Genomic DNA, 23894 nt, shown 5'->3' with positions numbered 1-23894 from the left:
TAAATAAAGAGTAAAAAGGGAAAGAAGTAAAAATGAGGATATTACTTGAATGGTATTAAATATAAATAAGCTTAATAAGCTTTTCTAGACATCTTGGAACCAAAGTCTCGAGATCTGACCAAGCAATATCATGTCCTTGCTACCTAAAGAGAAATCTCAATACCCTCATGTAAGGTATCGAGACTTGAGTCAGTGAACCTCCAAAACAAAACTGTTTTCCAAAAGTATCGAGACCTGAGCATCAAACTTAAAAAAAATAAAAGGTTAAACTTATCTTTTCACCCTTAAACTATAAATACTTTGCAAATTTTGAGCCCTAATCATTTTTCTTAAATACTCATCTACCAACCAGCATCCACCATTTTCTCAACTCTCTTAACTTTCTCCACATTCTCCTAGCTTCAAATTCATTTTTCTTGAAAAACAAAATGGTTTCCAACCTTTAAATCAATTTTCAACATTTTAGAGGTAGGAAAATTATTTTCCAACATCAAAAGCTTATGGGTTTTCCTTTTAAGTTTTTCTTAAATCTTAAAAATATGATTTTTATATTAAATGTTAGGTTTCAATCATTTTTTAACTTGAGAGCTCATCAGAGTAAAGTTGTTAGCACCTAAAAAATAGGTTTGGAAGGCTAGATCTTTAGTTTAAGTATGAACAATAGGTTTAATGGAGATTTAGACTACTTTGTTAAAGATTTATGTTCAAGATTATGCTTAGAATGTTATTTTAAGATGCTAGGAACTAGAGCTGTCAATATGGGCTGGCCCAGCTCAGTCTGGCCCCAGCCCTTGTGGGCTTAAAAAATGAGTTGGGCTGGGCCAGTCCATTTTTTATATGAGCCATCAAAACCTCAACCCAGCCCATCCCTTATTAGCTCATGGGTTGGGTTGGGTTAGCCCATTTTTATTTTTTTTAAAAAAATTAATTTTTATAATTCTACCTAATAAATATTTTATTAATAAAATTTTTCTATGATTTAATTCATAAATTGAATAATAAAAATATGTTACAAATAAACAAATTACACCAAATATAAAAAAATAAATAAATTACATAATAAAATTTAAATCTTTAACACAGACTGTTATCTCATAAACATAAGTATATAACCACATAATAAAAATTTCAAGACTCATTTATATTCTCCTCAATCTTCATTCTCAAGTAAAATATTTAAATCTTGTTTAGACAGCAATAATGTCTCAAGGTTTGAATTATTATCAATTTATCATCTAATATTCATTACCATAAAAGAAAAAAAGATAATAAGTTTTAATCTAAATTAAAATTTTTAATTTGATAAATGAAGATTAAATACATTGAAATATATAAAATAAATAATACTATTGGTAACTAAATTATTAATTTTACATAATTAAATATATAAAATTATTTTTTTCTGGCCCATAGGGCTGGCCTTGTCCCAGCCCACATCAGCCCACTGATTTGATGGGCTGACCCATTTAGGCTCGATTCCAATATGGGCCAAAATTTTCCAACCTAGCCTACCCCATATTTAATAGAAATGGGTCAGTCTGATAGGCCAGGCCCATTTTGATAGGCCTACTAGGAACAGTATTGATACTTGTTTAATTGTTGTTAGGCACAGTAGAAAAAGTTAATATTCGGAGAACCCGAGTAGTCGTTGAAAGTCAAGAAAAGGTGTGAAATGCTTCAAAAAGGTGAGTGGGTACACCTTTTTAAAGTATTTTATATGGTAAAGTTGAGCATGGTTTATAAACTTGATTGTCTCGCATGATTTGTATGCTATATTGATTTGATTAAATCAAATTGGATGAAAATTAATGTTTTTAATGAAGTTTTCAATCTACTATGTAGTAATTATCCCTACGATATATTAGTTTTCAACAAAAGGGGGCAAGCCCTTTGAAATGTTTTCATTCAAAATTTTCTCTATGAAATATATGAAGCATGATTGTTGCCTATTAGATAAATGCCTTGATGGTTGATGTAATACCCACCTAATATGCATGAAAATGGTTACTAGAATTGCCCATTAAATATAGAATGTGAGAGTGAATGAGTGAGTCTCCACCATTAAGGATTATTCATGGATGTATAGATGCCCACCAATAAATCTATTGGATGAATAATTTGATGTGAATGGTGGAATACGAATGTGTTATACTATGTACAAAATCCTTGCTCATGAATATTGATTATTGCCCAACGTGGGGAAAAAATACCACTTGATTATTGCCCATCGTGAGGGTAAGAATACCCCTTGATTATCGCCCATCGTTGGGGTAATAATACCACATGAATAGAGTCTACTATGGGGGAAAGAATACCACATGAATAAAGCCCACTATGGGGGTAAGAATACCACCTTGATATTGTGAAATGTAAATGCATAAATGTTTTGATGATGACATACTTACATGTTTAATGATGATGATGATGATTGTTTAAATTAGTGATTGTGGTATGTATGGGTGACTTGGTGTAATGAATACGATGATTGAATGATACTTTCAAATCTTCAAAGGAGGTAACTCTTGGAGGTCGAGTTGTGATTATTCACGATATTGCTACTCATGGAGAATTTATTAATTAGTACCCATGAAGGGAATTCTCTTATTTTTCCTTGCAAACATTGATATTTAGAACTATCATTGTTTATCAAATTCTTATGAATCACGAATTTCACATGCCTTTATGGAAAATGTTTGAAATGAGAATTATTGACATTTGAAAGGATTATGATGAAGTTTATGAAATTCATGTTGTTTTTCTAAAGTATGGTTTATTGCAAAAACTCTTTCCCTTGGCTTGTTCCTTTCCTCGTATCTACTCATGGAGTTTTTGTGACTTGTTATTTTTCCTAATTTTTGTTGTACAGAGCAGTAGCTTGCTTGGCTAGGTGCCCTATGGAGGAGTAGTCTAACATATTTGATAGGTGTGGTAAAGCTGTCCTTCCAACCTTTCAGTGTCACTACATTCCACAATGTGTTAAGTCAAGTCTTACATTGTTTATGATATATCTGCCACTTGGTTATGTAAATAAATGTTAATGTTCTCATGTTTGTTTATCATTGTGAATATTGTGTTGAGCCTCGAAAATGGATGCATATGGCTATTGAGCTTATGGTAAAAGGACCACAGGTGATATAGGCACGAAATGTGTGCCGAACCATGGATGGTATATGTGTGATGTGAACATTGGTATGAAATGAGATAGAAAACGCACATTATGTCGAGAAGTTCCATAATGGTGTGGTGATGTTTATTTATCTATGAATGAAATTATGTATGGCTATGATGTTGGTGTATTTTCAAAATCAAAGATTATGTCACATAATTAAAAGCTATCTTAGCTCAAAGGTTATGTCATATAAAGTGACATAGTGTGACTATTAGATTATAGGTAGGTTTTCATGTGAATGGTTATGTTTCTTGGCAAAATGACATCCAAAAGTTATGAGACAAATTAAAAAAAACACCATAGCTCAAAAGTTTAAGTATGAAAAGTTATTGTTTCAAATTATAACTCAAAGATTATATTTTATGGAATGAATTGTTGTCCTTTCAAAAGATGATTATTGAAATAATACCTTTATCTAAAAGATATGTATGACAAAATGTAAATATGCCTTTAAGACAAAATGGTACTTTAATAAAAGAGTTGTGTCCTTGAAGAAGAGACACTTGCAAACCTGTATAAAGGGCTTATTACCAACCATTTTGACACATCAAATCAAAAACAAAACAAGAGCAAAAAAATTAAGAACAAGAAAAGTGTTGTGTTCTATTAACGTAAATACTTAAGTTCCCATCAACTACAAAAGCATCCAAATTCCTTATAATCTACTTGCTGCAGAAAGTAGGCTCTAAGACTAAACAACTTTGCAAACTCTTGAGTGTATCTAGCAGTTTACTCTCGTAAAGTGCAAAACAAAGTTAGACATCGACTTCATTGTATCCCTAAGGCTATTCGTATTATTCCCCTTTGCATATCGAGTGGTGGGGACGAAATAAGTTTTAAAGATAACATCTATTGAAAGGCTCGTCTTGAAGTCAATTTTGCCGGTTTCTTATATTCCATTTGAACCCTATTTGCACCAACATGCGATAGATGACAAGTCCATGCATTGTTAGTTAAGGCTTGCTTGGGTTTAGTAAGGTATACCCACATAAGACCTTGGGTTGGTCATGGGCCCCTAAAAACAAGTTGCGACATTAAGTCTCTCATTGCGTCTTGATAGACTTTGTTTAGGAAAAGAAGTCTTGTTCTGTTTTCCCAATTGACATATACCACATACATGGTCAACATGTTAATATTTGGAAACCCTTCTACCATCTGAGATGAGGTCATTGACTTTAAGAATTGTAATTAATATGCCTAAGACGCTTATGCTATAGTTCAACATTGGTGGAAGTATATTAAAAAACTTGATGTTTATTCTTCATAAAATCAAAAGGAAAACATTTGTTCCTCATCATAACAGTCATAACTGCTTTACCAAGTGGATCAAATATTGTCTAGGATTTATCCTTAAACCACAAAGAATAATTATCCTCCAATAATTGACCAACACTTAACAAATAGCAACAGATTTGTGGAGAATAAAACGCATGAGAGATTGACTTCATAATTGCTTGTGCTTGAACTCTAATTATTCCTTTACCTTGAATCTTCAAGTGCTTACCATTTCTAATCTCCATCTTTGTTCTAAAGCTTCTATCAATTTTCACGAAATATTCAATATTCCTTACGATGTGGTTTGAACAACCACTATCAATTAACCACTCAGAATTTTTTTTCACTATATCATGACTCTTGACCATAAAAAGAGTTTCATCGGCTATCTCTTTCTCTTCAACTGTTGCCGCTTTCTAATCTATATTTTCTTTAGCCTTAGAAACCTTTTCAATGTGCCCCATCTAATTGCATGATCATCATCTGACATCTAGTCTGTACTAGCAAAATTGTGCCTTATAGCCGTTTTCTGTCATTGGGCTTGTAAGGCTTTCACTAACTCAATAACTATTAGTAGTGAAAGATCTTTTGAGTCTTTTAGTGATGAAATCTTAGCCTTAAACTTCTTTGGAAGACTAACCAAGACTTTGTTCACAATTCTCCTCTTGGATAGATCCTCTCCATGTAGCCTTAACTGGTTAACAAGCTTTATGATGTTATCATAATACTCTTTAATTGCCTCATCCTCTTTCATTATAAGGATCTTGGATTCTCTGTGCAAGTTAAAAGCTTGCATTTGCGGAGTCCTTTCACTCCTGTAGAACTCATTTTTCAATCGATCCCAAGCTTCTTTTGGGCTAGCAAAAACAGAACTCAGCATTTTCATTCATTAAGTCTGTTACATAGATTACTGGAGCATATAATAAAGAAAAACAAACTAATATTTAGCTGACAGTTTTTGCTAGTTGGACCATGATGTGCACCGCTACCCATCACAACCTTGTACACGGCAGCGGTCATGTAGAATACATGTGTAGAGCACGGAAAGTGCTATAACAGAAAATAAGATAAAGGCAAATACTAAGAAATAGAATAAAACTCAAGTCTTAAAGCAAGTCACTGCCATTGAAGACTTAAGGTAGATACATTCCAAATTCAACACACACCACCCAGGTTTTCATTCAATGACAATGATGGCCAGTTGATCCGGACTTAGCACCACCAGTGTGATCCTCCTGCTGCTGAGCAGAACTCCTCAGAACCCCTATTGCCTGTGCAACCATGGATGTTAAAGCTACTGGGGATTCTAGCAAGTGCAAAATCTCAGTCCGACCCAACTCCAGAAGCATTCCTGTTACTTTAGCTGCTGCAGCAGGCTCCAGTTTTTCAACAAGCGGATAAAGCCTCTCCCCCAGGATCGTTCTCTCCTGATCTGGAGTTGCATTCGCAAGTGCCAAGCGCATCAATGTCCTCATCGAAATTGGCAGACGAGATGTTGACCCTCCACGCCTTGCCTTGCCTTGACCAACAGCAGTTCCCTGTAATATTTTTCATCAATTGAAGAGTTTGTATTGAGACTTTGCCAATTCTTTATTTACACTTTAAATAAAAAACAAAGTTGGCCAATTATTAAAGTAAAAGACGAAGTTAAACACAGCAAATTGGGTTTACAACTTAACAGATTAGAGAGAACAATCAAACATGAGCAGGAATAAGAAGAATGGAGAAGAAAAGTAAAAAAACAAAACAAAAAATTGCAGGCAATATTGTCTCTCTGCACGTACCAAAGGTGTACAAGCAGCACTACTCAAAACCTCCATTGCCTCTGCAACCCTGGATTTCAAAGCGTCCGGGTATTCTAGCAGGTGCAGAACCTCAGTCCAATCCAGCTCCAGAAGCATCCCTGTTACTTTAGCTGCTGCAGCAGGCTCCAGGTTTTGGACGAGCGGATGGAGTCTCTCCCCCAGTACGGTTCTCACCTGATCTGGTGTCGCATTCAAAAGTGCCAAGCCCAAGGCCATTGTTGAAATTGACCAACCACGACTTGCCATGCCTCCTCCTCCACCAACCTGATCAGTTCTCTGCAATACGTTTCATACATGCAATCATTCATTCAAAACTTGTTCAAGAATAAAAATTTGAATACTTAATTCACTAATCAATAACAAAAGCTCTTAATCATTGATAATGATTATGTTGGGAACACAAGCCAAAGATTCATTTTCAGTTATCAGAAACACAATTTTTCACCTCAATCAAACACAAATTCCCATCAAGTGTTCCCAATAATTAAAACAATACAGATATCTTAAATCAACTAAATTTCAGACTCAATAACAACAGGATTGGTTGAGTTTTGTACTGAATAGGCATGGAAATTGGTTTACCTTATACTAAGAATATATGAGACAAATCCTTAACGATGGTAAACCAGCAATCAAACGTTATAGTAATAGAAAAACGTAAAGAAAACAACATATACTGAATTTACAGAAAATAGGAATTAAGCATAATAAAGCAAAATACTGCAGGGAATTAATTGTAGTCTCTTCATGTACCAATGGCTTAAAAAACAGTAGAAATGCCTTGCAATCTATTCCTTTGGCACACCAAGGCAGGCACCTGTGTAAATTTATAGTGTTAAGAGATTGGTAAGTGCATAAGGTAATATGTATAATTTCTAAATATGAATGGTTGACTCTAAACTGAATTAAGAGTAAAAATCCAATTTGGATATGTGATTTATGGTAGGTACAAGTATTTTTTGTTAAAAAAATAGGATTCCTATCTGTCTTTTCTAAATAAAAAATAAAATAAATAAATTACCAATAATAGTCATTTAGTACTATATATGTCAAAAATTTCTTAAAATAACAGAACAAATCAATGCAAATTATATAATTATTGTATTATTTTGGCTAAATACCCAAATAAGCCCCCAAATTATATCAAGAAAGTTAATTGAACATCTATCTTTCTATTATGTTCAAATAAGCTCTAGAACTCTCATTTTGGGTCAAATAAGCCCCTTTCACAAACTGTTGACTAACTTTTATTAGTCAACGACACAATCAACAATTTTTTATATCACATTATTTGCCATGTGGCATGTTAACATGTTACCTTGATGACGTTAATGTCATGTGGCAAATGATGTGGCATAAAAAAATACTAACTAAGAATTGAGTTTTTTCTTTTTACTCATCTAAATATTTAAAAATTATTAGTTCGGGATTTGAAACAAAAATTAATAAAAAAAAAACTGCTTCAAACTAATAACCATTATTTCTTAACTATTACCATCTTCTTAATTATAACCCTCATTCCTAAAAAAAAAACCAAATCTAACTTCTCTAGTTCAATTGAAGCCATTGTTGCTCGACTGAAAGTTAGTGTAGAGAAACCCGAAAATACCCATATACGATTTTGAGAAGAGTCAAGGTAGGACACAAAACCTAAATCTAATTGCATAAGACAACCATGTACTCAAATAGCCTAAACAAATCAAAATTCAAAAACAAATATTCACTTTTTTTCAATATTCCCTAAACCTAACCTACCTTATAACAAGAATGTCCTCTTTCTATTTATAATTCCTATTCCTCTTCTAAAATCGTTTTTTGAGTATTACTCTAGAATTTTTTGAATCTATTATTGTTCGTAAATAAAATTGAACACCATCAAATTTCCTTTACAAATTCTAATAAAGAGAACAGAAAGATTTGACTTTCTTTTAAGGAACAACATTGTGTCTTTACTAGTTTTAGTATTATAAACATTGTGTATCCTACCTTGACTCTTCCTCTTCTCAAAATTGTATTTGGGCATTCTCAGATTTCTCTACATTAACTTTCAATAAAGCAACAATGGCTTCAAAGTTGGATTAGGTTTGTTTTTTATTAGGAAGGATGGCTTCAATTAAGATGGTAATCAGTTTGAAACAATTAGGGTTTTTTTTAATAAAAATTTTATGTATCAAATCCCTAACCAATAATTTTTGGACATTTGGATGGATAAAAAGGAAAAATACCTAATTTTTAGTTAGCAATTTTTGATACTATGCCATTTGCCACATGGCATTGATATCATTAAGATGACATGTTAAGAACCATGCGACAAATGATGTGGCATAAAAAATTATTGACTATACCATTGACTAACTTTTGTTAGTTAATGGTTAGTGAAAAGGGTTTATTTGATTCAAAATAAAAGTTTAGAGACTTATTTGAAGGTAATAAAGAGACAAAGGTTAACTGACTTTCTTGATATAGTTCCAGGGCTTATTTGTATATTTAGCCTATTGTTTTCAAATTGTAAATTTTTTTTTTCTTTAATAGTCTATCATGCATTTATGCTAGTAAGATAGTTAAAATGGTCTATCCCTTTTAGAGATTCTATCCTTGCATTCCCAAAAGGATCATAAAATGTTTATTGTAAGTTTATAAATGATGGAAAGAAGATATTATGTCCCAAAAACAACCATTCAATGTGTATTACAAAGATAGATGGAAAATATCTAAAACTAAATAAATTTTTAGAATAAAAGTTAAATTTAAATTTAAAATGTAAATTAATTATGGGATATGTGTCAATTTTTTAGATTATCCACATAAAAAAATAGGTTATCCATGTAGGACTATTTCTTTTTATATCAAAATTTTTGTCTTTTTATATATTTATATTAAATTAGATTAGATTAAATTAAATTTATAATCTATGTATGTATATTGATAATTTGATAACTCGATTTTTCTCTCTTTAAATTTTTATTAAGTAATTAATGTTGCAATATGTTAGACATTTTCAACAAATAATGAGTGTGGGCATAATCCCCTCGTGGGAAAAGGAAAAGAAACAAGAGTCCTTTAAATAAAGAGGAGAGTAAGTTCAAAGTAATTGGACTAATGTGAGTTGAACTGTTAGATGGATCATGGATGGGCTTTTTATGTCTTGGTTGGTCTTGAAATTAATTAAATTAATAATATTTAATTTATTATAATGGTGGCACATGCATGTGTTGGTAATTAAATAATAATTTTAATTTTTTTAAAAATTGCAAACAAATGTGTCAACCAATAATTATGATTGTTAAAAACAAATAGTTATGTTTGTTTAAACATCAATAACCATATTTGTTAGAAAACTAACAATTATGATTGCTGGAAATAAGACAGTTATATTGTTTGAAACAGACACAACTGAGTTCGTTGGAAACAGTCATTTTTTTATATCATTTTGCAACAAAAATTATATACAAGTTTAGGTAATCTTGCCATATGCTATTGGATGCTTAGTGGATTAATTTTGTGAGTGCGTAATGCAATCAATCATTGAGCTTCATTGTATTTTCGAAATTTATTGCATGCAACCCTTTTGCAAATAACTAGTGGGGGCGAATAAAACCCTAAGAATAGTAATATTGTTACACATCTTAAAGTCATTTCAACATTTTTTAGTTTTGTGTTTTTTTTTTTTGAAAAATATGTAATTTTATTGCTAATTGCCAAGCTAATAAGAGCATTGGATTTGTTTACAAAATAATGAAAAAGAGAAGAAATACATCAAATGCACCTAAACATTTAGTTCGTTGGTTGGTACTTGATCCTCCTATCTAAAGAGTAGAATTTGGTTCCCTCTTTCCCTAATTAAAAAAATACATAAAATATTAAAAACCCCTAAGCACTATATGGCTAAATATGAGATGTCTAGCCCATGCCTGCCTATTTGTCCATCATTAAAATGTCCAAATACACATATAAATATTTTCCTGATCCCATTATCATGTTGAGCATTATTTGAATTCCATTTGGGGTAATTAATGCAAGATTATGTTCATTCCCATTATGTCCGAATTAGAGCCATATATGTTTAACAGGTCCTAAACCAAAACAACTTTGCATTGTTTCAAACTGTCCAACACATTTAAAACTCTCGTGTCTTGCTTTGCTTCAAACTCTACTTTTTTTTAAATTGTCACCTTGAGTTATAAATCATGTTTTCTTGATATGCCTTCCTTGGCTAATTTATCTGCTTCAATGTTTGCATCCATCAAAATATTTGTTACTTGCCATTGTGGTATGTCCTTATGTAGACCCTTAATTTGAATTAAGAATTTCCTTAATCTTCAGGGAGTTTCAGTTGGGTTATTCACCCACTTTACTACATTCGTTGAATCACTTGGAATACTGATTTCCCATAATATCAGTGAATATTCTAAAAGCTTCCTTTATAGCTAAAATTTCAACAAGATTTGAATCCCCTTCACCTATTGCTCTTGAGAATTTTAAAAGCACACTACCATCATGATTTTTCAATACGCCAACAATTTCGGATGGTCCATTGATGCTCCATCAACACTGAATTTCACCTAACCTATTTATGAGTCTTGCTACACTACCTCTTTGCTAATTTCCTTTCTATTTCGTGTTATAGACACTAAATGTGAATTTTTGAAAATATCTTCTATAGACTTAACCAATTATAGCCAAATTTTTGGGGCTTGCCACACTACCTCCTTGTCGATTTTTTTTCTATTTTGTGCTATAGAGTTAAAATGTCTATTTCTAAAAATATCTTCTATAGACTCAATGAATTCTAGCCATTTAACTTTACTCCATAAGACAACTCGTAACTCTCTTAAATCATAAAGTTGCACTACTTACCAACTTTTTCTATTAAATACAACCTCATTGCAAGTCAACCATATGGTAATTACACCAAAAACTAAAGTCTACGCCTTAGTATTATTTAAGCTAGGAAAAACGTTTTTGGGTCATCCAAGGTACCTAAGTAATCTTCCATTTTGAACGCTACATCCCTTACACCCTCCATACCTCCTCACATGTGAAGAATAAGTGTTGAACAATTTTTAAATTTTGATTGCATAGAACATAATTAGCTTGATTTGCACTAATTAGTTTCCTACACACTAGTTTTGACTTAACAGGCACACGTTCCCACATTAACTACCACATAAAAATTTCAACTCTATAAAGGGCATATCCAATCCAAATTTTTTCCCATAGATCCTTACTTATAGATTGCTGTTGGCTTGCTAATCGACAAAAAGACTTTTAAGAAAATTTACCATTTGTAGAATTCTTCTAGACTAATCCGTCTTGGATTTCATCATCAATTGCAATCTTCCGAAGAAGACTTCAAAGGTTTGTCCATTGTTCATACTCCCATCCAAAAAGATGTCTTCTAAGTTCTATTTTCCAACACCAACCTCGATCTTTCCTTGCACCAAAATCACATGCTTTCTCTTCCTTATTCACAGCCAATGCATAAAGCCTTGGAAATTTTGTTTTTGGGAACATATCTTCCAATCACTTACTATGCCAAAAAGATATTGATTTATCGTCACCTAACACAACTCCAAAATGAGCTAAAATGTGGAAGAAAAATTTATCAATAGGCATAAGAGGAGAGAGAATATTTTTCCATGGGTTTAAGCATTTACGGGTTATATTAGAGCCAAGTAACAAGGCTTTTGGTTCATATTCATTCTTTGCTACCACCACTTGCCTCCATAAGCTTTCTGATTCATTCATATATCTCCATGTCCATTTTAACAAAAGACCCATGTTTCTGACTTCCAAATCCATAATATCGAACCCACCATCCTTTTTGGCTTTACAAATATCTCTCCACTTCATGTAATGCACCCCTTTTTTATTATTAGAATTTTCCCACAAAAATCTTCTTTGGATCCTATTCAATTCCTTTTGGATCCCACAAGGCATTTTGAATATTGACATATAGAAGATTGGTCAATATTCTCCAATTATAGCATGGTTTTTCATTTTGGGAATCAAAGTAACAAAGCTTTCACTCTCCCTATGCCTAAGACAACCCGTGTTATAGAACTTGGACACAAATTTCATTGCATTCTTTTTTATTACTCCGCCACTGACTTTTGAAAAAATTATAGTTGAATCCATTTAGTCCAAATGTCTTATTCCCATTTGAATCTCTAATAACTCCTCATATCTCTTCATTAGTAAATGGCAATTCTAACTCATCACAAGATTCCTGTTTCAGATTTTGCACCTCCAACCTTATGTTTGCTAGCTTCTTAACTTGCCTTGCCGAATACAATCTTTGAAAGTGTTTTATAACTTCTTTTTTAATTATATTCGACTTATCAACTTGCTAATTGTTGATTATAATACATACCATTTGATTGGATCTCCTCATTGCAGATGCCATCGCATGAAAGCATCATGTGTTATGGTCTCCCTCTGTCACCCACTTGGTACGGGACAGTTGTTTCCATTAATGTTCCTCCATTCTATACAAAGACGAGAATCCTATACATTTTCTTATAACGTCCTCCCTACAACCAAATTCATCACCCAAATTTTGCCATTACATTTCCAAATTCTAAATTTCATATTCCAATATTACAATTTGGTGAGGAACTACACCATACTACCTTTCATTCCATTTTTTGTTATTTTTAGCCTCAAATTCTTTAGACATCTCTACACAACAAGACTTTTCTGGATTTTAACCACCTTTAACTCTTGACTATTTTTTACTAATTCATGGAAAGATTTGCTTTCTAGCCAAAAATTAAAAATTCTGAAAGGCTTTAGCCCCCAATCACAAGCCTTAACCCCTAACAAAATAGGATTATGTTCAAAAATAGAGTTGGGTAAACAAGATTGTACCATATGCTCATAGCTTGCTAACCAATCAACATTAATTATAAATCTGTCAAGTTAAAAGATCGGCCAATCTTGTTGATTGAATAAAATCAATGAACTCATTTACTGATCATATTAAAATCACCCTCAATGCACCACCTAACCCCATACTTTTTCATTTCCTATAATAACATCCCCCACAATAATCTCTTATTTACCTCAGTATTAGGTACGTAAACATTTATGAACCCACAACTATACCGCAACCCTCTAACTTGCCCAGTAACAAGAATGTAATTTTTTATTTTGACATATTCCTCCACAATAAAAAATTCTCCATCTGATTCCACACCCAACCCACACACCTAATTATTCTTCCAAACTGATGCAAATGTATTTTGTAAGATTCACTTCGATTCAGTTTCTTGAATGCGCACCATGTCCGGTTTAGCTTTCTGCTTTACCTTCCACACAACTTTCCTTTTTTTCCCCCTTACATAATCCTCGCACATTCCACATTAGAATATTCATCATAAAAATGCTAAAACACACACACACACACACAAACAAGCACACTCGATTATCTATCATCATCAAATCTCATTTTCCTCCTGTTCAATATTTGTTACCATCTTAACCACATCGGCTTTATTATTGATGAATTCTAAACCCAATTTCTCAGTCACCATTCATGTTTCCTTTGCTTCCCTTCCATATTTGTCTCTTGTATCAATTTCAATAACATTAGCGAAACAAGCTCTACTGTGTAAAACCATCCCCTAACATAATTTTGTACTCTAGAGCTCGATTGTTTCCTACAATGAGGTCAGCCTTTACCACTTTTGATCTCACTATTAACCATAAAATTTTCTTCTAAAATCATATCCCGATCATCACCCTTTATAACCCTCACACCATGCATGGAACGATCCAAGTTAGTCTCTAACCAAGTTCTTTTCCATTATCAACTTCATTACTCCCATCTCAGTGTCATTTGATAGGAACTCCCCACACTTACCTTTCATCGTGACCATGAGATATTCCTTCTCTCTAGACCTTGTACTTGGCTCAATAGTAAAGGGATTAACCGACAATGGCTCCTGCTCATCATTCAAGTTAAACTGTAAAGAGAAGCGACCATCCACATGATCTATATAATTGATGCTCTCATTCAATGTCTGCGTGTCAACATATGGTTCTATTGTAAAATTAACCTACTTCATTACCGAGTTATCATTTTTATTCTGACATTTAAATGCATCATAATTCGACTCATTTACCACATAATCACTACTGACTACATAATTTAATTCATAAAATTCCCTTAATTGACAGTCCACTCCTAATTTTTTATGCATTTTTCCAATGCACATTAAAGACTTCATATTTGACTCAAATTTATTGTTTGAATTCTTAGCAATAGATTTAAATCCCTCTCTATTCTCAATCATTGAATTGGACTCTTTTCCATCAATCTTACTCAAATCCTTTGCCAATTGAAAAAATATTCAAACTCTTTAAGACTTGAATTCAAATTCAAAAGAGTTTCAACTGCCTTACATTTCTTAAGAATGACACTGTTTGCCAATTGTGATATTTCTCCAATCATAACCAAACATCCTTTATTCTCAGTCACCTTCTTATCATTCTTTTGGCTAGATCGGTTAGCAACCACCACCTGCACCACCGTGGCATGAATAACATAGTTATCACTACCAAACTTTAGCCGAGTGAATTTTGGAATTTTTTGAATGTTCTCCACTCTAATTTAGATCAAACCATAATTAAAATTTTTCATGTCATTAATTTAGATAAATTGTCCCAATTTATTGTCCAATGCTTCAAACAAATTAGGCTACCACAAATAAATGAAAGCCTTCTTAATTTTTACCCAACAAACTAAATCCTTTCATTTCAGTCTTTGATCATAGGGAACCAATTTTGCAAACCATTGATTCAACTAATCAGAGTAATCATTTAATATCACCATAATTTCTTCTCGAGAAGAGAAAGTTACAAGAACTTTCAAGCTCCCAACTGCCCTAACCTGAAACACAAAACCCTTTCCCTTAAATCGTGATCCAATATGAATTAAATCATTTTCCTAGACAAAAAGAATTGCACTTTTTCCCAACCACTCCTAGTTTTATTTTGGGATAAAGGTCTGTGATTGCACTTTAGTGATCAACGATTGCACTGCATTCTTTTGTAACACTCTTGGATATTTAACAGCCTTTTCATTTTTCTTTTCCTCATTTTCTATGGATTTATCTAGTTCTTTCTCAACTAGCACTTGGTTGTAAGTACGATTCTACCTCCCAAACTTGACTACATGCCTCTGGCCATCATCCACAATTATTTGGTTTTAGCTATCCACTTTCTTCACATTAACTCTTCTCCTTGCTAGTAACAGACCATCACCTTTAACAATAGGCAGATACATTTCTCCTTCAGATCTATACCTCACAAAACTACAATTAGACCCTTTCTTCCAACCTCTGTTCGGAAGGAAGACATCCACAACAACCCCAAACTGGTCAAAAGCTTCTTTTATGTCTACCCATGATGTACTTATTAGAATATTACCTATAAACACTAAACAAAGATTGTCTCCACCTTTGCAACTTAGAATTCCCATGAAACCTTGAGCCCCAAAAACCTTGCCGTCCATTACTCACTATTGATCCATCTCCTTCATGCCTACTAGCAAAAATCTCTCTTTCTTTCTCTCACCCTTTCTCTTATCATTTTTTTTTTCAAATTTTCAGTTTTGTGTTCTAGCAAACATAATATTATCAAATTTTTACTTGTTTAGTACCCGAACATTAATTTGACTTGGTAGTTGATGCATGATTGTCATGTTTAAAGATGAAGGTTTGAATAGCTTTTTCCCAAATTGAAAAAAAAAATACTTGTTTAATTCTATTTTTGTGTTCTTCTCTATCTAACTCAGTCTAAAACTAATCTAAAATCTATCAGCAAAATTACTTTGTTAAATTCGAGTGACTACCAGACCTAAGATTATGTTGTCTCTCTATACTTCATCTGATTATTGTCTCTTTATCTTAACTTAGTTTAATAAATTAAGTTGTTAACCTAGAGTTCTAATTTATTTATAAGTCTCTGTCAAGTTTCTCATAAAATATCTCTCCTAATTAACTTACTATATACTTATACAAATTAAATTGGAAAAAGAGTTATTAAGTTCGTACTCTAATCTTGACTATGTAAGGTTTATAGGTGTATGTCTACCCTATATACAAATCAAACTACCTGATCAACTAAGCATATTTTGATCATACACTATTGTATTCAAGGTCTGTCAAAATCTCCTTTGTCGTGATTTAACTTAGGTTTCTAAATCAATCTAATTGGTGATCAGACAATTATGAGCATTAAGAACAGAATAAAATAAACAACTTAAAACCATCAAACATAAGCAAAAGAGAGATGGATAAATCAAACTACGTATTGAGTTCAATCACAATCTTAGATAACTAATTTAGTTCCTTATCAAGCCACACATCATCATCAAATAAAGTTTAATCATCAAAAACAAAAACCAAGAAAATAAAGAATAACAAAATGATAAAGAAATTTCAAGATTTGAAATCTTTATCTCTCAATCTTCTTCAGTCCCACGATTTCTTCTTAGCTCAATGAGACTTATTTTTCAATGACTTTGTGGCTTGAATCTTAGCTCTAAATTTAGTGTTTTGTTCTTTTTTCTTGTTACAGTCTCCCAAAAAGTTATTTTTATAATATTTTAAAGTTAGTCCAAGTTAGGTGAAGAAAGAAGTTAATTCCAATTAAGATTTTCTCACCAGACTACACGAGCTGCGACCTTCACCATTAATTAGCAAAAATCGTAATTGCTATAAGATTACTGCAGTGCTTCAATTTTAACAATATTTTGACTACCTTTCAAACTGAATTGGGTGAAGTAGTAAACATAAAAGTTCTAGCTTTTTCTCTTAACTTTCTAATGGTATAAAAATAATTCATTTAGAGTTCTGAAGAAAGAGTTATGATCAAAATATCAAGACATATGCAGTGAAAGTATGTACCTTGAAATTGCTTTCCTTCTTCCTTTAAAAGTCTTCTTTTATCAAACAACTACAAAAGTACAAATAAATTAATGACAACTTCTCTTAATCACATTAACACCAAATGAAGAATAAAATTAACAAAGATTAAATTGACTCACATAAATTAATTAACTTAAAATAATTTGAATAAAATCGACTAATTTTCATGCATTATCACTAGAGCTAAGCTAAATTACTATTAAAATTAAGCTCAAATAACTCTATATCAAAGAGTTATCATGAAACTTCCCCATGTTTGGGAGCAAATGAATCATAATTAAAAACCCTTATCTTTTTTTATATTAGACAAATAAAAAACCTAATTAGAAGCAAATAGGAGATTCTCTTAAGAATCTCTATGTAGTTGTGTTCTTTAGTCCATCTAATCTCAAGACTAATTTTTTACTTGAAATTTCTTTTAATTTAATTTCATTATAATTTTTTCAATTAATTAAAAAAAACAAAAGAGTATCCCATATCCACAAATTTTTTGCTTGGGCTAAGACTATAATACCATGGATCTCCAAAAGGACCAAAACCATAAAAATTTGGGTCAAGTTTGACATGTACTATGAAGGCAACAGCTTGGACCTTGTAATGGTGCCTATACATAACTTGGGCCAGTTATATACTAAATGACTGAGGGATAATTTATTCACCTCATAAACTTCCACCTATTCCCAATATTCAAATACAACAATCTTCAATGAACCTTCAAGTCCCATTTTTAGGCATATGCTAACTTGTTGATTTGTTTCTACTTTTTTATATATTAAATATAATAAATATGTTCTATATATTAAAAAGTCGTCTAGTTATGATTGTGATTTCTTACTCATAATCGTAATCTTGTTCAAAAAAGAAACTCTTTTTAAATGGGAGTAGCTTACAAAGGATATTCCCCTTTGCAACCTTTCTTCTTTTATTATATTTATAACAAAGAAAGATACAAAATGTGCATATAATTGTTTGGTGTCTTTTACTTAAAGTTAGATTTGGATCTTCTTTTTTATTAAAAAATTGTGTGGATACTAACTCAGATACCCCATTGAGCCAACATCAAGATAACAAATCTTCTATTTTGCATGTGATGCTTAGGGAACAAACTTGATGAAAACCATTATATCTTAATTCTTTGAATAGTCAAGTTTCAAGTCCTACATACTTTCAACCAGAATTAATGGTTTGGCCTCTACCAGTTTGCACTTCCATTACTCCTTTAACAGAAAACTAGAAAGCTTTCTGATCACAATCTTTAGACCAAAATGACATTAATGAGATTTGAATGCGATTTGAAGACTTGGAGTTTCAATTAATAATGATCTCTATGAAGACAAGATTACCATTAAAGTAGCGATCGATACAAATTTAGAACTCTCTGAAAAAAATATTATCAACATACTTACGTGATAAAATTTTTGAACTTTATTTTCTCTATTAATGATTAAACTAAACATCAGAGTCAATTGGCAAAAAGGATTCAAGGAAATGTTTATTGGTCATAAAACATCATTGGATTAGTGACCCAATAATTGTATAAACGAGAAATCAATGCATGCTTCTATCAAAGAAAAAGTGGGGGAACACAAAAAAAAAAAAATTATGGCATCACCATCCTGTTTTGCTTATGATCCAAGGAGTAGATAAATTGTCACAAACCTTTGATGTTGATAAAAGGGTACGGTGGTTCTCCTTTTTGCGTGCATAAAATATTAGTTTTGGGTTCCAGTTGTTTGCTGGTCACATTTGCCTTTAATCTTACAGATTGTCATGTACCCAAAAAGGAGAATAAAATAGTACGGCTTGATTTTTCAAGCTTTTTCTACGTGTATGTTAACCTTAGATAAAGCCACAAACAAGTAATGTAACGATAAGGATTTTCCCACAGTGAAATGTCAACAGCAAGGGCTGAGTGTAGCCTGGAAGGATGGATATGGATTCAAAAGCTTGATGATTGGTAGTTGGTGAGGGATATTGATGTAGCATTGATCTGACTCTCTCACGTAAGTAGCTTCTGCATGTGCAGCCATTGCTTTCTTTCTGGCCATGTGTGGGCTGCTTGCAGTAGTAGTTATCACATTGTACTTCAGATGGTGATGGTGGTCCATTTGAATACAAAAAGGAAAATTGGCAGTGAAATTACTGTCACTAATATTATCGGTATTCCACTTGTGAGGACAAGTGTTGACTCTTATACATTTTCACTTAATAATTTTTAATTACGGATCATATTTTAATTTATTAAATTCACATTTACTGTAATAAAAAAATGTTGGAAATTTCTTGACTGTAAAGAAAGAAAGATATCAAAAATAATTAACAATCAAACCGTTTGTCGTTTGATTATCTCCATACACCATTTATAAGTAGTTGAATTCTTTCACTACTGAGCAAATTCTATTTTGGGTGAGTTTAACTCATGTGCTTAAGTTGCTTTGAATTCAAAGAAATGCTTAAAACCAAGTCATTTTAAGGTGCACAGTGGTAATACTAATTACTTATCAACTAGGCTAAACTTTGGTGGCTAAACCCAGAGACGTTTCTTTAAACAAAAATTGTTCATATTGTTGACCCAAATCAGTCTAGCTAGCTCATTTGATATGAACTCTCTGGCTGTAAGCTTGATTCTTTCCCAGGTTTTGGTTCCACACTGTTTTGAGTCTTTGTCAGTTTCCCATTTTTGTTTTCTGTTCTTCTGCATATTGCTTTCAACAGCTGTGGTATTAATAGTATAGCCTAGCAGGATAGGACATTCCTGCAAACTTTTTTTGGGTGGATGGAGCCTTCAGTTCTCTCAAAAAGAGATAAAACCAGATATGAAGTCTGATCTTTAATTTCCAAGCTTTCCCGTGATTGTTTCGATGTCAACAGCTTAGCCAGTTCATTTGCTGTTGGAATTTACTGGCAGAAAGTTCTGTTAGGAAAAATGGCCTCCCCCAAAGGCATCATTGGCATACAGTAAAAGCACGTAGATGCTTTTCTTCTTTTGTAGGCTTAATGGAAACGTCAAAGATTGAAAGACAGGCAATTATTTAGTTGGGGATGTGAAGTCTTTGCCTTCTACTCGACCCTCAGTGAATAGGAAGTGTAACCAATGAGTTTCTTTCCATTAGGTTATCCTAAAGTGGGAACTATGAGGACATGAGGCGGTTCAATAATTTTAAAAGTATAAAATCTTTAAATATTTAAATAAGGTTTTTTTAATTAAAAATTTTTTAAAAAATTATGATTAATTGGAGATCATTAAAAATAAAAAAAATAATTGAAAATTGTTAGTATTATGAGAATTGGGAAATAATAAAAAATAAAAATTTATTAGGTACATAATTAAAAAAATAAGAGAATATGTAATTTCATTAATTATTTTAATTTTTACGAAGAAGTGAGATAAATAGTTAAAAATTAATAGAAGGTAAAAAGTGAGAAAAATAAATATTTAATAGACATTTATTTTAAGAAATATTTTTTTAATTATTTTAATTTTTATATATTTTGAATATAATTAATTATATTATATAAAATTATGAAATCTATAAAATTATGGGACCTAGGGCAAGAGCTTTGGTGGCTTTATGCTAAAGCCAGCCCTGTTGAGGACCCTTTAGCAAAAACAGATAACCAATTATTTAGGCGGAGAAAAACAGATTTAAGTGCACATGACTTGCTCAATGTGGATTCAGATAGAACAAAATCAGGTGTGGATAAAGCATCTATGTTTTCAGCCTGATGGTGATATGTATGCACTGCTTTACTTGAATATTTGTGCTATGATGTATGATAGTCCTCTTCTGAGGTGATCCTGTGTATGCTTATGTGTAGGGGTCTGTAACCTAAAACGATAAGGTACTACACGTGATTTTGGAGGTACTCTCCACCCATGGGACCCCATGGGCTTCCCATGTACTGTCCTGAAATGTTATTAGTAAAACTCTTTTGATTGGCTGAGAAAAAAAAAGAGTACCCTCTTTTCGTATACAAATGAACTTTCTAAGGAAGCTTCGTTCCGAATACTAGTGGGAATGGTCTTTGGTACAATGTTTGAAAGAAGATCTGTCATCTGATGAGCTTGTTAAACCCTGTTTAGGTCCCTTGATATAGGCCAAACATAGCCTATAAGAAACAAGTTGCCATTGCTTTAAGAGTTACTAAAAGTCTAATCGAAATTAACAGTAAAAAATTTAACTACTATATACACTAGTGTTCACGTTTGTGTATGGACCTACGTATCTGCACTTTTTAGTTAATACCAATCACTAAATTCGAGTAAATAAAGAAGGATTTGTCTTTTATGAAGATATCAAGCTATATTAGGCGCAAAGGGGCTATTGCAATTTGTATAGTTTAAGCCAAAACCTTCTGTTTTTCTAAGGTCTTATAAGGGTTCCATGGCTTGCTATTACTTGTTAGTCCTGCTTATCCTTACTGTTTCTGGTGCATCTGTGGAAGCTCATGGCAAACTCTCATCAAAATACTACAGCTCCACTTGCCCTGAAGTATTGGCTATTGTTGAAGCACGAGTAAGAGCTGCCATAAAGAAGGAAGCTCGCATGGGGGCATCTTTGCTCCGGTTGCATTTCCATGACTGCTTTGTTAATGTGAGTGTGGTTTCACTTTCATAAGTTTGGTTTTGTTCTAGGCTCGTGCTGTTTTAATCAATTAATAGTGAATTTGGACAATGAAAATTGGGCAGGGCTGCGATGGATCGATACTATTGGATGATAATGCCAACTTTATAGGGGAGAAGACTGCAGCACCTAACAATAAATCGGTCAGGGGATTTGATGTGGTTGATGACATTAAATCTAAAGTAGAGAAAGCATGCCCTGGAGTGGTATCCTGTGCTGATATTCTTGCCATTGCAGCTCGCGATTCGACTGTCATGGTCAGTACAACAATTAAGTCTTATCTAAAAAAGCACAAAACTTATCGGCAAGTTACTGATCCTTGTTCCAGTCTAGGCAGTTGGCTCAGTTGGGTTGCAGTTGTTTCATCATTTATATTAATGTCTTTTTATCATTTGCAGTTAGGCGGTCCTTCATGGAAAGTTAAGTTAGGGAGAAGGGATTCTACCACTGCTAGCAGGGCTGCTGCAAACAACTCAATTCCTGCACCCACTTTCAATATAAGTCGTCTCCTATCGAGCTTCGCTGCTCAAGGACTCTCATTAAAAGACTTGGTGGCTCTTTCAGGTAATGAGACTCTAAGTTGGCATATACTGTATTTAATAAACAATACAAACATGATGACTACATTCTCTTAATTGTGTACCAAGGGGATGTTGACAGAAAACCAAATGACCTATCCTTTTCTTTAATCAATCATGTAATTTAGAGCATACCACTTAAAAGAAATTAATAGCTCATCTTTGAATGGCAGGTTCACACACTATTGGCCTGGCCAGGTGCACATCATTTCGGACACACATCTACAATGACTCGAACATTGATGCCTCATTCGCCAAGTCCTTGCAACGCAAGTGCCCGAAAACTGGAAAGGATAATGTGCATCAACCCCTTGATTTTCAAACTCCAACTAGTTTTGATAACCTGTACTTCCACAACTTGTTGAAGATGAAGGGTCTCCTCCGTTCTGACCAGGAGCTGTTTAATGGCTCTTCTGCTGATTGTCTGGTAAAAAGGTATGCCGCAGATACTTTTGCATTTTTCCAGGCCTTTGCTAAATCTATGATCAAAATGGGCAACATCAAGCCCCTCACAGGACGCTCTGGAGAGATCAGGACCAACTGCAGAAAGGTCAATAGAAAGATTCTTGCCTGGAAAATGTAATAAGAAACTACAATACATAAGAAACTACAATATATGATATGTCTAGTAACTGATAGACAAGCTACTTTATGATCAATTGATCATAAACAGTGAAAATATTACCTTCTAGTTTTCCTTATTGCTTAAAGCCTTGAATTATGTGAGTATATATGTTTATGATATCAATAAATTGTGAGGTCGTAAACAAGAGTTTCACCAACAACAGTAATGGGGCAGCCATTCGGCTTTTGACATGTGTGCCAGCAGCGGTTATTACCGATGCCTGCGCCAAGAATCTCTACAGCCTTCCTAAAGGGGTACACGTGTAGGTGCTGAGAATTTACAGCAAAAATCAAAGAAAGGAAAAAAATAACGAGAACACTAAAGTAAAAAAGTAAAATTCTAAATGGTAAAAGGCTGATTAAATGAATCAAGTGTAGTTCCCACATGCTTAGCTTTCGTCTTCATTGAAACTGGCTTGTGGCGTGAACCTTTATTGAAGAATTCTACTACAGCTTCAACACAGGAACAAGAACCAACCTTTCAACACAGTTCCTTAGGTTTTGTCTTGCACACCCTAGTTTAGACCTTAGAAAAATGAATTTTTCCTTGTTTAAGCATTTATTGAAGGTGTCTGCAAGCTGTTCATCAGTACTACAATGCATCACATTTACTTTTTTAACTTTAACAGCATCTGTAATTAAATGAAATTAAACCCTGATATGCTTGGTTTGCTTAAGTTGCAGAGGATTCTTTGCAATTGAAATAGCAAACTGATTGTCTATGAATAATGTAGTTCCCTTTTGAGATGGTATCCCAAATCAGTTAGAATATTGTTTTTTAATTTTTTCTTTTGAATTTCGGACCATTAGCTATCTATTTGAACTTCTTTTTGACAAGTTTAGTAATTTGTTCTTCCTCCATAATATGTGTTTTCGCTTCACCA

The 23894-nt window shown here is 32.9% G+C and overlaps 3 protein-coding genes across 3 annotated transcripts; 1 reads left to right on the top strand and 2 right to left on the bottom strand.

Annotated features, from left to right (window-relative positions):
- Positions 1-4976: 4976 nt before the first annotated feature.
- Positions 4977-5324, bottom strand: LOC149526557 (uncharacterized). The gene has a single exon (XM_089785303.1). The coding sequence runs from the start codon at positions 5322-5324 to the stop codon at positions 4977-4979; it is 348 nt and encodes a 115-aa protein (XP_089641429.1).
- A 2-nt stretch (positions 5325-5326) lies between these two features.
- On the bottom strand, positions 5327-7071 carry LOC110426319 (uncharacterized). Its single transcript, XM_021441524.1, has 3 exons — positions 7003-7071; positions 6229-6525; positions 5327-5982 (listed from the first exon to the last, which is right to left on the bottom strand). Exons 2-3 carry the CDS (start codon positions 6493-6495, stop codon positions 5626-5628), a joined length of 624 nt encoding a protein of 207 aa, XP_021297199.1. The 5' UTR covers positions 6496-6525; positions 7003-7071; the 3' UTR covers positions 5327-5625.
- A 14438-nt stretch (positions 7072-21509) lies between these two features.
- LOC110426173 (peroxidase P7-like) lies at positions 21510-23096 on the top strand. Its single transcript, XM_021441329.2, has 4 exons — positions 21510-21778; positions 21874-22065; positions 22207-22372; positions 22560-23096. The coding sequence occupies exons 1-4, from the start codon at positions 21569-21571 to the stop codon at positions 22967-22969; spliced, it is 978 nt and encodes a 325-aa protein (XP_021297004.1). The 5' UTR covers positions 21510-21568; the 3' UTR covers positions 22970-23096.
- The last annotated feature ends 798 nt before the right edge of the window (positions 23097-23894 follow it).

The sequence above is a fragment of the Theobroma umbraticum genome, unplaced genomic scaffold, assembly GCF_002168275.2.
Source record: "Theobroma umbraticum cultivar Fairchild unplaced genomic scaffold, ASM216827v3 scaffold_55.0, whole genome shotgun sequence".
In the NCBI taxonomy this organism is placed as follows: domain Eukaryota; kingdom Viridiplantae; phylum Streptophyta; class Magnoliopsida; order Malvales; family Malvaceae; genus Theobroma; species Theobroma umbraticum.
Note: the sequence above shows the minus strand (reverse complement) of the source record. Positions and strands in the feature narration are given on the sequence as shown.

Bases quoted from the DNA above. Each gene is read 5' to 3' on its own strand.
- LOC149526557 (XM_089785303.1), bottom strand. From the start codon at position 5,324: ATGCTGAGTTCTGTTTTTGCTAGCCCAAAAGAAGCTTGGGATCGATTG.
- LOC110426319 (XM_021441524.1), bottom strand. From the start codon at position 6,495: ATGGCAAGTCGTGGTTGGTCAATTTCAACAATGGCCTTGGGCTTGGCA. The intron at 5,983-6,228 runs GTACGTGCAGAG...AAAATATTACAG, and splicing joins GTGCTGCTTGTACACCTTTG to GGAACTGCTGTTGGTCAAGG.
- LOC110426173 (XM_021441329.2), top strand. From the start codon at position 21,569: ATGGCTTGCTATTACTTGTTAGTCCTGCTTATCCTTACTGTTTCTGGT. The intron at 21,779-21,873 runs GTGAGTGTGGTT...AAAATTGGGCAG, and splicing joins TCCATGACTGCTTTGTTAAT to GGCTGCGATGGATCGATACT. The intron at 22,373-22,559 runs GTAATGAGACTC...TTTGAATGGCAG, and splicing joins AGACTTGGTGGCTCTTTCAG to GTTCACACACTATTGGCCTG.